This window comes from Myotis brandtii, unplaced genomic scaffold (genome assembly GCF_000412655.1).
Source record: "Myotis brandtii unplaced genomic scaffold, ASM41265v1 scaffold441, whole genome shotgun sequence".
Taxonomy (NCBI): domain Eukaryota; kingdom Metazoa; phylum Chordata; class Mammalia; order Chiroptera; family Vespertilionidae; genus Myotis; species Myotis brandtii.
In genome coordinates, this window is record NW_005366873.1 from 4,618,760 (window position 1) to 4,634,571 (window position 15,812).

Here is a 15,812-nt window from a genome sequence, read left to right on the forward strand (position 1 = left end):
CCCCAGTGGGGACCCTCACCCCATGGAGGTTTGGCCAGCCTGGGTGAGGGGCTGAGGGCCGTTTTCAGGCTGGCCAAGCCCCCCGGCGACGGAAGCTCCCAGCCTCTCCTTTTTTCTTTTTCTTTTTTTAATTCTGGGATTTATTTACCTTCTATAATTGAAACTTTGTTGCCTTCAGTGGAGCTCAGAGCCGGCCTTGGCAGGCGGGAAGCTTGGCTTCCTCCATCACTGGAGCAACCAAGCCTCCTGCTCGCTCCAGCTCCGTGGCTGCCGGCCACCATCTTGGTTAGGTTAATTTGCATATAGTCGCTCTGATTGGCTGGTGGGCATGGCTTAAGGCATAGCGAAGGTACGGTCAATTTGCATGTTTGTCATTTATTAGATTAGATTAATGAGTCAGGATTATTCCCTTTTATGACAAAGATACTAATACAAAGATAAAACTTCCTTAGTTCTTCATACTTGATACCTAACATGGACAAAAATTCTTTAACTACTGGTTCTGTTTTGCTTTGGGTGAAATTTTAACTGTATGTTGTAGATGCTCTAAAGCATAGGCTCACACCCTCTTTTGAGATCACAGACTTCTTGTCCCCCACCTTAAACCCCTTTCCCCAAATATTATACACAATTAAGCATATATTTTTAAGACTGCTCATGTACTGTTTGAAGTTTATCCACCCAAGATTGAGAACCCCTGGTTTAAAGAATCTCTTATTCTTGAGAAAATGGGACCTTGTATTCTAGCTGGGTGTTTTCATTAGCAATTCTAAAATATAATTCTTACTTTGGATTCTGAACTCAGAACTCAACCTAGAGCGCCCATGTGCTTAAGAAAAGTCACATCAGAACCCTAGCAGTTTGCTTTATATTTTGATTTTGAAATTATGATATTGGCACCTTGAGATACCTAGGAACAATAGAGATTTTACAAAGCATTAAAGTCACATACTTGTAATACTATAATTATATCAAAGTTGAAAGTTTTTAAAAAGTCACAATCTCTGAAATGTTCAAATCTATTAACATATCTACATTTACTTTAGCTAGAAATTCTTTACTCATCTGGGGATTTCACTTTACTTTAGACTTTTTACTACTAATCAGATTATTTTCTGAGGAAAACAGTTTTTACTACATGTTAACATACATGGTCCATGGCAGCTCTTTAAAGTTCAGCCTCATTTATACTCAGGACTGGGAGAGATGACAGAACAATCGATTGTGAAAGAAACATTTCAAAAAAACACTGACTGCCATCCAACTCAAGATGCTTCATTGTTAATAGTATGGTTATCCTAGGCTTAATTTAAAAATGAACTAACCTTCCAGGCCTTGCTGTTTACGTTCGATTGTCTTCTTATACTCTTCAAGTTCTCCTTCTGTGAGATGGCTGAAGGGGTTGGGAGGAGCTGGTGGGCCAAGATCATCATCTTCGAATTGCATGGTCTTGCAAAGAAAAACGTCAACACATTACCAAGAGCTTTACTTACATCTATATACTGATTTACGTATATATACACAACTTCACACACACATACATACACATATATAAATGTATGTAATGTTTGTGACACCTTATAACAATCATAAGAAATGATAGAGCAAGATTCTTTTTAAAAATTTTCGTGTGAAGAAAATCACTTCATATATAGATATTCACTTGTCAGACAGTTTGTAATTTTGTTCCCTGCCCAAGGTGCAATGCTAGGGACTACGTAAGGTTCCAATTTAAAGCAAAATCCAACTGCAAAGGAATGATGAGATCTTGTGAGCCCCACAGCTCCATGTTGTAATCTATATCACTTTAAGAAACTTACCAGGAAAAACATCATTATAAGTCTCAGGAGCCTTTTCATATGCTTGCTTTCTATTCTGTACCGTCAGTCTCTTCGTTTCTTAGAGACAGAGTTTTTCTATTACCAGTCCCTGGTATAGAGTAGTTTCTAAATAAACTTTTGTTAATGTCTAGATTAATAAATAGTTCTTACCAAAAAAAAAAAAGAAAAAAGAAAAGAAATGATAGAGCAACATGCTTTATTTAAAATACTCATATCAGCCAAAACCGGTTTGGCTCAGTGGATAGAGCATCGGCCTGCGGACTGAAAGGTCCCGGGTTCGATTCCGGTCAAGGGCATGTAACTGGGTTGCGGGCATATCCCCAGTAGGGGATGTGCAGGAGGCAGCTGATAGATGTTTCTCTCTCATCGATGTTTCTAACTATCTCTCTTCCTTCCTCTCTGTAAAAAATCAATAAAATATGTTTAAAAAATAAAATACTCATATCAGATTAGTGCTTTTAGACTACTGATCCAATGTACTAAAATTGCCAGTGATGTTTTCTCAATAAGCCTATATAGGTCAATTAAAAAAAAAAATAAAACTAAGCTTAAGTTCTAATAAGCTTCACATAACTACAAAGTATCTTAAAAACCAAGAATTGCTGCATTTCAGAAAGCCTTTGTAAAAAAGTATTAAAAAATGAAATGGTACCAAAAGAACTTCTTTAAATTTCCTATGAAAATAAACTTGTCTTTGCTCTAGGAAAAGAATTAATGAGATTTTTACCTGGCAGATTGAACCCATGAATTTTTCTCATGCATTTAAAAAATATGTTTTTATTGATTTTTAGAGAGACGAAGGGAGAGGGAGAGAGAGAAACATCCATGTGAGAGCTAAACATCAATCAGCTGCCTCCTGCACTCTCCCTACCAGGGATCGAGCCTGCAACCTGGACATGTGTCCTAACCAGGAATTCAACCAGCAACATTTCAGTGCAAAGGATGATGTTTAATCCACTGAACAACACCAGCCAGGGCGAACTCATGCATTTTTTAAAAATCCTTCCCAAAACTCCACTAAAATGAGTAAAGGAACAACAACAAACATGGTATAAACTTTTAAGGAGAAAAGAATGAGAGAGGAGACAACAGAGGATGAGAAATGCTAACACATTTTTGGAAACTGGAAAGAAAGCAGGTGGAAGAGTGGGTAGCAGAGCTGAGAAAGTAGAGCCTAAGCCCGGCAAAGAAGGATGAAAATAAGAAGCATGCTCATTTGCCCTGTAGAAAGGCTCAGAAACTAGAGGCATCAGGTACCACAGAAGGTGGTGGTGAAGAAAAGTGAAAAGTGGGACAAATTAAAAGCCTGAATAAGGAGCAGATTCTCAGGTCTCCTTTCCTATTCCATACACGAAGCATTTACCTCTCTCCCCTCTCTGCAGATCAGAGGCTTAGACTTAAGAACAACTGATTAGGGAACACAAAGCACAGCTGAGGACTCCCAGAATGCTGGTGGGAGACTGGCAGGAGACTAAAGAATTCTCCAAATAAATCAGTGGCCCCAGATAAAAGAACAGACATTAACATTTGGGAATTTCCCAGAAAAACAACCTGATCCACGTCCAATCATCCCGCAGGGAAGCTCACCCATCCCCACGCTCTGCACACACCAGAGCTTCTGACTGGCTCTCAGTGCCTCATTCTTAAGAATAAACAGACTACCACAGATTGCTAGACACTTGAGGAAAGCTTCAAGAGAGGGAGACCAGGACAAACAAGAAAAAGAGAACTCAGAAGAAACAAAGAAAATAAGGGCAGCTGAAGAAAATTTAAAATTGATTCCCTAGAGCAACGAGAGAAAATACTGTAACCATAAAAGAACAGGATGTTATTTAAAAAACAAAAAGAAAAAAAAGAAACATTCAGGAAATAAGAAGTCTTAAAAATTAAAAAAACAACAACAAAAAACAGACATCAAAACAGAAATTTAAATAGAAGGGTTAGAAAACAAAGTCCAAAGCAAACCTCCTAGAAAGTAGGATAAAAAGATGGCAAGTCGGAAAAAAAAATCAGAGGCTCAGTAAAAGAGGTTCAACTAACAGTGCATACTGACAGAAAAAGAAAGAAGTAGGAGGGGAAAAACTATTGAAGAAATACTTTAAAAAGGTCCCAGAATGGAAGGATATGACTCTGCAGATTGAAAAGGGTTACTAAATGCTAAGAACAAAGACTAAACTGAAATCTACTACAAAGCATACCATCATAACATTTCAAAAAAGCATTGATGTAAAATAGGTCCAAAAGGAAAAAAAAAAGCAACTACACAAAAGTACATGAAATCACAATACTCTCCTACTTCTCAACAATAACATGGAATTAGGGGACAACAGATACTTTTCATATTTGGGGGGAAAGTTATTTCTACACTAAAGTTCTATATCCATGAAGATAGAATACAGGATTTCAGATAGTTACTGCTTATGTATCCTTTTTCAGGAAGCTATGACAGGATGCGCTCAGTGATAAAGGAGTATATCAAGAAAGCTGAAGACACATGATGCAGGAAACGGGACACTACATAGGCGAGGTGCACAGGAATCCTCATGATGAGCTGTGCAGCTGCCCTGAAGAGCCATCAGTTCAGATCTGGACCAGATGACAGGTCTGGAACTGAGAGATTACCTGTTACCTTTGACTCCATGGAAAATAATATAAAGAGAAGCTCTATAATCCTGTTGAAAAGTTTGGGAAGAACTAATCCAGTGTACAGTACTCAAAGTACTAAGCTAATGATTAAAGAAGGTAATTATTAAGACCAGGGGAGAAAAGTTGTATAAGAAAGGAAATGTAATCAGAGGATAGTATCTGAATCAGCAGTAAAGGTTAATAATATAAACAATAAAAAACGATTTAACAAAAAAACTGTGATATAACCTCACTGGGAGAATGGAAAAGGAAAGTATTGTGTAAACAGGCTAAATCCCCATCTTTCATAAAATAAGTCACTATCATCTTCCATTGATTCTCAGATGCACATTTCCCCATCTCTGACATTGGATTAATCTTATAACTGTCAGGGTCATTTCTTTTTTAGTAATACATAAAATAATGGTACTTCTTACAGTTGATGACATAGATTTGATGAAAAAACTTGAAGTCTAAAATTGACAAATTAAGAAAAGCAAAATAAAGGTGCTCTTTAGAAAAATGAAGGTAGTAAATGCTAGAAGCAAGTCCTTGCCCCTGGAAATTGGAAAATGAAGGTGTCTTATTAAAAAATTGATTTCAGAGAGGAAGGGAGAGGAAGAGAGAAAGATAGAAACATCAACGATGAGAGAGAATCATTGATCGGCTGCCTCCTGCACGCCCTACACTAGGGATTGAGCCTACAACCTGGGTGTGTGCCCTGACCAGAGTCGAACCGTGACTTCCTGGTTCATAGGTCGACTCTCAACCACTGGGCTGAAGGTGTCATTTTAAGTGTTATGGATTACTTGACTTTTAACTTGTACTTTAGTAACTTATATTAACTTTAGTAAAAATAAATATTCATGTTTAAAAAGCAAAGACATTAATGTGATGGAAGGAAAGCAAAGTGCATATGACTTCATGGACTTACAGATGGAGGCTTATCTACAACAATTCCAGCAAGTAACTGAGATTGCGGTCCTGCTGTTTTCAGGTCATATCGATTTTGTTCTCGAATCTAAATCAAAAAACAAGAGCAACAAGTTCTTGGGGGCAACTATACAGATGATCTTTACTACCTGACCACACCCGAGAAAGGGCCTCTTTAACCTCCACCTCCATAAAGCCCCGCTTTACCATCCTAACAACTCACATTAACCTCCTCCACCCTTCTTGACATGTGACTTCCTGTTGTCGTATATTGTTAAAGAACTACATTTTTCACTAAACCATAGCTCTTAAAAGCAGAAATAGGTTTAATACTTGTTCCCCATGTAGCCCTCACCAGTGACTACCACAGAGCTGGAAATATATGGTACAAGCTAAAATTATACTGTATTAAATTTAAAATTCTTCTGGATTCAAACCCCTGAGCTTAGTATTAATCAGATCCAATCACTAATGATGTAAACATAAAACGGCATAAAAATGCTTCCCCTGGGCACAGAAGACCATGTCTTACCTTGTTTCTCTTTTCTAGTACGTCATTTGGGTTTGTGTTTAAAGGAACAAACTGATTTGGATCTTCAATTTTGATAGGTGTTCCACTGCTAAATTTAGAAGAGTCCTCTGCTTTCATCCACTAAAGAATAAAAAAATTTCTAGCATGAAGCTTTTTGTTAAGGAAATATGTTCTTTTTAGTGACTCAACGAGGGAGCGCATATACTGCCAATATTCTTAAGAATTTCACTAAGCAGCATTTAGTGGTCAATTATTGTATATCTCTCACACTAGTTAGAAAAAGGCTCACAGTCAGCATTCACTTAAAAAATATTATTAAATATTCACATGAATACACACTTTTGCTATGTACATTTTTGCCTTTTAGCATTTTAAATATGATGCTGAAAATATTTCAAGCAGACATAAAGCTTGATCATACAATAATTCACATTCAGAGAGAGTTGTCACTTGCACTGAATTTTCAACTGATGATGGCTAAGAAGTCACCAAAAAGGACTCAGGAAATCTTTTAAGATTTAATTTTCCAGACTTCAATTTTTATTTTTGGCTGATAGAAAATGCAAAGGCCCTGACCAGCATTTTACAAAGGTGATTATTTGGTAGTAATCTATGGAATAATAGAACCACAGGGATTGAGGAACCTTATACAATTCTTGTTTACCCCACATTACATGCCCTAAAAAGGCAAATATTCATCAAGATTAATGATGGCGGGATATCCGTCTCTGTCAATAAAATTAATTCTGAGAAACACATAAGTTGAATTATGTTCTTTAACTAGGAAATCTTATAGACTAGGGAAAAACACTTTGATGACTAGGCATTTCCATTTTAAATGTTACTGATGTATATGATAAGATGAACTAATTCTGAATATCTAGGGAATATTTGGTGATAGTCACTCTAAAACTATAAACAAATCTGAAGCAAAATGCTGAAAAAGATAAGAGAACCCATTTCTCTATCTATGAGATGCTGCATTAGCTTAGCTTTGTGCAGTAATTCCTGAAACTCTGGCATGTTGGTAACTTTTATAGTTCTGATTCACTGTTACAATACAAACTACAAAGTGGTTTCATGTAATGGGTAAGAACTGCCTGTATTCAAAGGCAGATTGCCTGTATTCAAATCACTTACAAATGATTAGTTAACCCCTCTGTGATGCAGTTTTCCATCTATAAGCCGGGGGGGGGGGGGGGGGGGACAGCATCCTCTCCATGTTAGGAGAAGTAAATGAGATAATTCATGTAAGGAAAGTGTCTTGCACAAAGTTAATACCTGATACAATTATTGTTAACATTATATTCTACTTTCCCAATATTTTTGACATGGAACATTCAATTCATGAGTAACTCGGCAAAACATTTAGTAAAGGCAAACCATGTAAAATAGTGGCATACTGTGATTTTGGTCCTGGGACTGGTTTCCCCATTCCGAGACTCCTCAGGCACATTCACTTTCATGTAAGTATTTGGTGAATTCAGCCATCTGGTTTTCTCACGCTGCTGTTTCTGTGCCATGTATTTGAGAGGAGAGAGTGGTACTGTATCGTCTTCAAAGGAAAAAGCAGTCACAGTTGCTGGAATTTCCACTTCACTCTTGTGCCTAGGCTTCTCTCGAATAAGAGGATGCCTATATGCATAGCCTGTCCTATATCCCTAAGGAGGAAAAAGCCACATTGGAAGCAATCAAACTTGTACCAAACACAGCATCTGGATTCCAATTCTTTAAACAAATAATTCAAAAAGACTCCTTTGTTGAAAAACAAATAAAGAGGAAAACATCCTTCCAAACCCCACATTACACTCGAGTTGAAATTAAGCAAATTTCAAGATCTGGTCAAAACTGATTCCCGCTGACAATATAATTTCCAAGCACACAACTGTTTCTGACAAAGGTAATTTCAAAACTGCTGACCAGAAACATTTTTCCTAGCTATAAGCTGGTTTTCTGGAGGCCAAATCACAGTGCTCATTGAAATCTTTATTCCTGGGTCTGAAGGCAATCTGCCTCTAACCCTTAGTAAAAGAGGGTAAAACCTAAGATAAGATGACATTAGCAGGTTCCACTGTTTAATTCTTAAAAATATGTTAAGATTACACTTGAATGACACCCTAGGGTTAAACTCTCCTCCTGGAGGAGTGAGGAGCAAGTTCCAAAACAAAAGGGAGATGGAACCATCTGCTCCTGAATCGGGAGGTATGAAATCCAAGTTTATGTTCCACTTTTTTTTTTATGTTCCACTTTTCACCTACCAAATTGTCCAGAGTCCTCATCAGTCCTTCAAATTCAATCTCGCCAACCTTCCATTTTTGATGGGAACCCATGTTCACTCCCCCTCCTCCGGACATTGCGATGGTGTGAGTGAAAGCTTTATACTTCTGAAGATCCAGTACAACCAGATTGTCTACTCCACCTGCCCCTGCTAATGCCCGAACCTGCAACCAATGCAAAGCACACACAGGCACAAGATGTGAACACTGTAAGGAATATTTTACTTTTAAAAAGGCACACTTTCAATCTAGCAAATATCTAATACTTGTCAGACTATTAACACAAAAAATAAGGCAACACATTTATGAAAGTAGACAGCTGAAGTATCTTTTTCCATATATCTGAAAAAGATACCTGACAGGACTCTGATCCTCCCTGATTTTAAAAAAACAAAACTAAATTTAACTCATCTTAAGAAACTAAATTCTCCTGCCAAATTTTAAAGTTCTTTTCTTGCAGTTTTACCATGGCTATCTAGTTAAAACTTTCACTGAAATTATAATTTTAAAGGAATACAGACATTATACTTTGAGTTTAAGGCTACTTAGGCAGAAGAAGTCAGTTCATTATCTTAATTTACTTAAGCTCTGCACAGTTTCATTTGAGAAGAAGCGGAGGGAGTATTAAAGCAAAAAAAGAATTGGTTAAGACAAGCTAAGTTGGTAGAAAAAGTGCTCCCCCTTTTTTGTGGCCCTTCCAATAAATTAAGATTATTACTACTTGCTTCAAGAGAACCTGCTTGATTTTCTTGAAGAGAGAAATTAGAGCCATTAAATACATTCAGCTTCTCTGAGGAAAAAAAACTGATTAATAAATATTCAACCTTTTATTACAACAATGAGGCTGAGGCTATGGAATAGTTGGAAACTGCGTGAGTTCTTAAAACTTCTATCCCCATTTTTTACCCTCTTTATAAAAGTGGCCACAACACATCACATCTTTGATGATTGGTAGTTGCCTCTGTGTCTCAATTAGCATTACACCACTAGAGGTTGAAAACAGAGAAATGTGCAATTATATTATCTTAAAAAATAGCATTATAAGGAAAATAATCTTTATGAGGCCCATAGATTTGTGTGTGTGTCTATATGTGAATTTTAATTTTCTTTTCTCCTATTTTTAATTCAAGGGATAACTTAAGTAAAACAGAACTTCTCTTAAAAGACAAAACAAAACAAAGTCACCAACCAGTAAGACTTCAGCAATAAGTAAACATGAAACCCAAGTCAACAAGCAAGTTAACAAAGCAAAAAAATAAAAGGGGAGTTTTGAATAATTATTCCTACCTGAATCTCACAGGCCATCTGCACATTAAAAATATAATGAAAAGCCTCCTCAACTGTTTCTCCAAGTGCTACCACACCGTGATTTCTGAGTACCAGCACCTAAAATAGAATTCCAAAGCAATCACTTCAAATAACTGGCATAGTGCACACTGGTTTCATCAACAGCAATAGCAACAAAAATAGCTCCTTAGATAGAAACTCTACTACACACCTTACAACTTGGCCCCAGAACTTTCTGCAGTTGAATTCTCTCCTCCTGTTCATCAAGTGACCCTTGATAGTCGTAATAGGCAACATCTCCCAGGATCAGGGACTCTTGAGAAATTGGAAGGATTCCACATTTCATGGAGGATACCTAGACGATTGGGTCCATGCCAAGATAACATATTCAGTTACTAATTACATTTTCATAGGAACTGGATTCTTTAGCCAGCTCAGGAAACATTGGCCTATTCAGTGTGTTCACCATTCCAGCCCACCTCCCACTTTAGTTTTTTGCTTCTTCCAGAAAAAAAAATAGGACTTAGGGGATACAACACAATTTAAATGCCATGCCAACTATTGTGCAAGAAGTGTTACTGCAAAGAACTCAATGACTCAATTATTAAACTGATTAGTTAAAAGATGTAAATGCTATCTCTCTAGTTGTTTCCTAGAATGATAGCATTTGGGTCAAAGGGCCTTTTGATTTCTGGGTATGCAGAGGATTATTTCAAATATAATTTTAAATGGTGGGGTCTGGAAGAATGTGATAATAGAATATCATGTAAGGAAAGCCATGAAAATAATACACTTCCTAGAGTCATTGTTGGTTTTGGCCCTTTAGTGACTTACAGCTGCTGTTGCAAGGGTATGGATGTGTATCACACACTTAACATCAGGACGTGTTGAATAGATTGCAGCATGGGGACTGAATCCTGCATAGTCAATTTTCAAGTTAGTACTTCCCTGATCAACCACTTCTCCTATTATATTGACTTTCACCTAGAAAAATCAGAAAGACATTGAATTGGTACACATGTATCAAAGTTGCCTGTGTTCCACAGTTAAAGCATGGGCATGGCAAACTTTTTGTCAAAGGTCACATAGAAAATATTTTAGACTTTGTTGGCCTCTATTGCAACTACTCAACTCTGCTGCTATAGTACGAAAGCAGCCATGAACAACTATAAAAGAATGGGTATGGCTTTCTTCCCATAAAACTTTACAGAAACAGGTAGTCTGCCACAAAACTTAGTATTTAGCAAGAAATACAGTTTCTAAGAAACTGAATAACTTAAGCTCTTCAAAGGTCTGGACAAATCTGGCATTTACTGAACTGGCTGGAAAACTTCCATCTGCTAGTACTGCAGCACCCAGAACCAATGTGGTTCCTGCTGTTCTGGAGGCCGATGACTGTGGCTAGGAGTACAGTCATGGACAACTTAAATGCTAGGTCAGACCTGATTTTCATACCAACTGAATTTTGTTTAAATATATCTATGAAACACAGATTGACTGTGTGCGTACTAGTATATATTAAACATTTTTTTTTATTGATCTCACAGAGAGGAAGGGAGAGGGAGAGGGAAAGAGAGATAGAAGCATCAACGATGAGAATTATCAATCGGCTGCCTCTCGCATGTCCCCTACTGTGAATCAAGCCTGCAACCAGGCATGTGCCCTGACTGGAATCGAACCATGACCTCTAGGATCAATGCTCAACCCCTAAGCCATACCAGTAGGCAAGTGTATTTTTAAAAACAATTCCCAGAGTGCAGAGTGGAAAAAAAACCTGAAAAGATTCCCTTCAAAATATGGACAGGTTAACTGATAAGACCAACTTATTCTTAGTCTCTTCAACTACCGTATTTTTTTTTGAACCCTAAAGCTTTTCTTACAAATCAACATAACTTGCCAAGTTTTTCTCTGCTCCCTCATAAATGTTTTTTTCCATCCATACCTTTTATTGTTCTATCCTGAACTAAAAGCTAAAAAACCTGTCAGAAAATAAGGAAGCACAGAAAAAGTAACACAGGAATGAAAATTATACCAAATTGGAGGCTGTGGCTTCAGAAAAAGACAGGCCTCTGGGAATTAGGATAATGTGGTCTTGCTCCTTACTTATTCTTACCTGGGAGAAAGAAAAAAATAGGGAATTACTGTGAGGTGTTCACATTTTGCAATATAAACATGACTACAAATAAGTATAAGAGATCTGGGGGAGAAAAAAACAAACAAAGCAGATATTAAAGATGTGCAACATAAACCTTTTCCTGAATGGTTTTCTTCCCTCAAACCTCAAGTACTTGCTAAAAAATTCTGACATTAGTTTCTCACCTGCTAAACTTACCTAATTTGATGGTTCTAAGGTTGCTTAGCGTCAGCTACTTCATGTATAACAAATGCCAACATTATTCAGTCGAATGTGGTAATAACTATACTCTTGATTTACAACATGGAAATTAAGGTAAAATGGGCAAAGGAAGGAGGACAGAGTCTCTTCCTAGGAAGGAATTAATGTGGAGATTGAAAGGGCAACAGAATGGTCAGGAGAAAGGGAAGTTACAGGAAGACTGCATGTCGCATCTGTGCTATTTCCATCACACAATTATTTTCATACTTTTTTGCTTCCAAATATTGTCTTGCTACCAAGTATGGCAACATGAAAACAAGATGATCACGAATGGGAAAAATATATTGAAAAAATAAAGACCAGGGAGGATACTTCCTTAACCACTTCTATTTTCCCTACCCCTAATACTTTTTTAATGTCACTGACGCTCAGATACAAATAACATGGAGAAAGAAAATTCTGTCAGAAGGATTTCTTCCTGTATAAATTCTACAACTGGTTTGAATTAAAAGACCTCCACAGATAGTAAATGGAGAAGCTGGGGTAATTGCAGCCTCTCCCTTTAACTTGAATTAGACTGTGATCCAACAAGCTAGGCTTAGAGAATAAAGTCGGAAAACTGGACTTCTGAGTAAAGGTGAGAGGAGTATAGTTGCCTTTTAGTTAGGATTTTAAACAAAGGAATAGAAAGCCCAAGAACTCACTGAGATGTATGTGTTCGCCAGGTGTGCCCATCCAAACAAGTCGACAAGTCTGTACAGGCTGGCAAGTTTACAGCGAGTAAGTTTCTCTCCCTTCACGTAGGAGGATGTATCTGCCCCAGGAAGATCATTGATAGGTGTGACCATGCCGAGACCTAGAAGAGGAAAGATCATGGAGAGAGATTCAGGTGAAGTGACCCCTTACCTGGGAATTAGTTGCCGGGAAGCAGCCTGAGTCTCAGTGCCCAGCCTTGTACATAATGATCTGAAACTTCTCAGCCCACACAATGTTTCATTAGCTTATCTTCCTTCAGAGAAATACACTGAGAATAAAAACATGCATCAGCTATCCTCTTTGCTGTTTCATCTACATGTTAGGGAGTGGCTTGTTAGGGAGTTAGGCTCACATTACCGGGGAAAAATGGTCTTATGACCCCATTGGTGAAAGTGTTATTAGTACTGAGGTTATTGCTAATTTTATGATGAAAAGATCACAACAGAAAGCTACTTTTAAGATATCCCATTTCACTTTAATTCAACGAAAAATATTTAAGATGGAAGAGGATACATTTAAATAATAGTCTGGCTCCTGTCCTCACCACACAACAAAAACTAGTCTTGGTTTCTAATGACTCAGTTGCTATGTTCAACTTTTGCTGTCTCCATTCCCTTTGACACCATGTACCACCTCTGACTCCAATGTGAAGCCATTCCTGACAGTCCCTCTGGCACTCTGTGTAACTGCCTTGGTATTGCAGTGAGTTCTACACACATCTCACTCAGATGTGAAGTGCTTGAACTTAATGCCATAATTCTTGATATCCTGAATGCTCAGCTCACCAACTTGGTGCTTTCACAAATCTGTTAATAATATAATGCCCTAACCCCTCTTTAACACCAAGTTCTAATTACTCCATCCTTTAAAGCTGGGTAGTTTAGGCCTCTCTTTTCTCTAAAGTTTCCTCAGTCCACTTCAGCCAATAACCAATTCCAACTCTGAACTCATAGCATGATGACTTGTTAAGGGTCACTGGCCAATTGCTTATGAACTGCTTTGTAATTTTCCTCTATAGTTATCTTGCAGTTTTAATCTTCTGTGCATTCATGGTATGTGTCCTCAACATAGGGAAGAGACCACATCTTGTGACTATTTTGTAATCCTCACAAAGTCTAGTGAATGCCTGATTGATATGAAAAGTGAGAGATTCTAACACTGTTACTCTAAGTATTAGATGTTTGAACTTAAGGACTGAACCAGAGCAGAATATGTTGCTAGGGATATATAGTGTGAAAGTAGAGACAAAATTATCATTTTTTAAAAACTTTCCAAACTGACATACTGAGGGGAGGTGAAGTAAAGCCCGAAAAAGAACTGGCCATGATGTAATCTGCAATCTGCTGTAACGCTAGTAATCCAGTCGGGTTTTGGCCTTTCTTCATCTGTTCTTGAATAAGGCATTCCAGGTCTTCCCGAAAGGCCTGCAATACACAGAAATAACCACTGAGCACACACATCTCTCTTGGAGCAGAACAACCCAAACACAACTTGCTGATAGAATTAATCTTTTTCCCCCCACCTCTCTTTTGAATGGGTTTCATCCAGAGTATTTTAAAACAAGTATAAAACACAAAATAATAAAATTAAAACACTGGAAGAAGCTAGAAACTTGCTTTCAGGGGAGAAAAAAACATTAGGCATTCTTAATCTCAAAATTAGCTATTATAACATCTACAATAGACAAGTACAGGTATAGTAAAAGCAACCAGAGCATCAAGTATGGACTGATAACTAAAAGAGATCTGTTCCTTGCCCAGCAGCCTCATTACCCAGGTTAGAATAGAGTCTCTACTTGAATGGGACATGACTCTTGACCACAGAGTCCCTCACAGCAAAAGTCTTAGCTAAGTCATACTAAATCATGGCTTCCATTTTAGTATTCCTATGGCAGTCACTTAGCCATGAACTCTGGAAGCAAACGGTAAGCAGAGTTGAGAACGGATTACTCCCCTTCTGCAACACTGTGCTAAAGAAAGAACACTTTTTTCCAACTTTGGGTACTGCATGTTCCTGTTCTGGAGTTCTGTTGTATCTTCTTTTGGGGCGGGGCGGGGGAGGGGGTGGGGCGGCAAGGGATGTGTGTGTGGCAGAAAGTGTTTATATAAATTAAAAATCCCGAACATTAAGGGGAAATCTCTATTTTAGTAACCCTTGAGTTGCTAATATAATTGATCGTTTGACACCTCTCCAAATCTTTCACATTACTTGAAATAGCTGATTTTGTTATTTCCATCACACCCAATTAACACTTACTTTACTAAATTCATCATTTGTTCTCTTGCTCATGTCTCCTTTTATTCATTTTAAATATGAAGGCTCTTGCAATATAAATCATCTAAACCACGCTCTTCCATTTGAGGTTGGTTACATGTGTAGCAGAATGTCCTGCCAGAAACTGAATTCAATCCCCCCCTCCCCCTCCTCTTCACCTAAGAGTGAGAAGGCAGACATTTGCTTTGGAATCACTACCTCCAAGAGGGGTAGGTGTGAAGACCCTGGAGATCACAGGGGAAATATTTCTTAGAAGGGTTGATCTCCTCTGAGTCACCAATAGTAGCCTTCCTCACAGGTTGGGAATAAGATCCCCTGGAATTCCTACTTAGATGTAGCCTTGCTTAGAGTATGGCTGAATAACTTAGAGGTTTTCAGAAAGAATGACTTTTCTTTCCTCTCTCCCTCTCCCTTTCTTTAAAAAAAAAAAAAATAATGGCATAAGAGCCCATAGTAGAAGGGAAAATGTGGTTCTGAGACTATGAAGCAATGCTTGTGTTGCTCTTTGAACAACAGCTGAGAAGCATCTGTGACAATCACTGAAAGAGCCGAGTGCTAATAGCTGTAATCTTGGAAACTCAATCATGGGGGGCACCCTGGAACACCCTGAGCTTAGCACTGGAAGAGGGACAGGGAGGTTTATCCTTCCCTGATGCACCATGGTGGCCTGCACAGGCATTTGGGTCAATCGTGAACCTGCATCTTCTGTTGGACCGGGTAAGTCCACCACCACCACCATACGCCAGGGAGGAGCAGTGGCAATGGTGGACTCAACAGACTTTAGTGTGACTATTTCACATATGCAGACAGATGTGCACACCACATCTTGGATATGGAGGCCACTAATGAACCCTTTTGGACTATATAATAAGTCACTGAAGTTCCTGGGGCAATTTAGGGGAAAGTAGAAATTCCAAGAGGAAGACGCTGTACTTTCCACTAATACAGCAGGA

At 38.1% G+C, this 15,812-nt stretch overlaps 1 protein-coding gene across 4 annotated transcripts in view; it reads right to left on the reverse strand.

The window, feature by feature from the left end:
* The window catches only part of ADD3 (adducin 3 (gamma)), a 54,781-nt gene that overhangs the window by 4,448 nt on the left and 34,521 nt on the right, over positions 1 to 15,812 (reverse strand). For all 4 annotated transcript variants that reach the window (XM_005874548.2, XM_005874547.2, XM_014546406.1 and 1 more), the window contains 11 exons: positions 13,871 to 14,009; positions 12,534 to 12,685; positions 11,527 to 11,607; positions 10,329 to 10,478; positions 9,706 to 9,849; positions 9,495 to 9,593; positions 8,190 to 8,372; positions 7,335 to 7,592; positions 5,932 to 6,051; positions 5,401 to 5,487; positions 1,326 to 1,449 (listed from right to left, as the gene is read on the reverse strand). In XM_005874548.2, the coding sequence (XP_005874610.1) occupies positions 1,326 to 1,449; positions 5,401 to 5,487; positions 5,932 to 6,051; positions 7,335 to 7,592; positions 8,190 to 8,372; positions 9,495 to 9,593; positions 9,706 to 9,849; positions 10,329 to 10,478; positions 11,527 to 11,607; positions 12,534 to 12,685; positions 13,871 to 14,009 (1,537 nt within the window). The remainder of the gene's footprint in view (positions 1 to 1,325; positions 1,450 to 5,400; positions 5,488 to 5,931; positions 6,052 to 7,334; positions 7,593 to 8,189; positions 8,373 to 9,494; positions 9,594 to 9,705; positions 9,850 to 10,328; positions 10,479 to 11,526; positions 11,608 to 12,533; positions 12,686 to 13,870; positions 14,010 to 15,812) is intronic.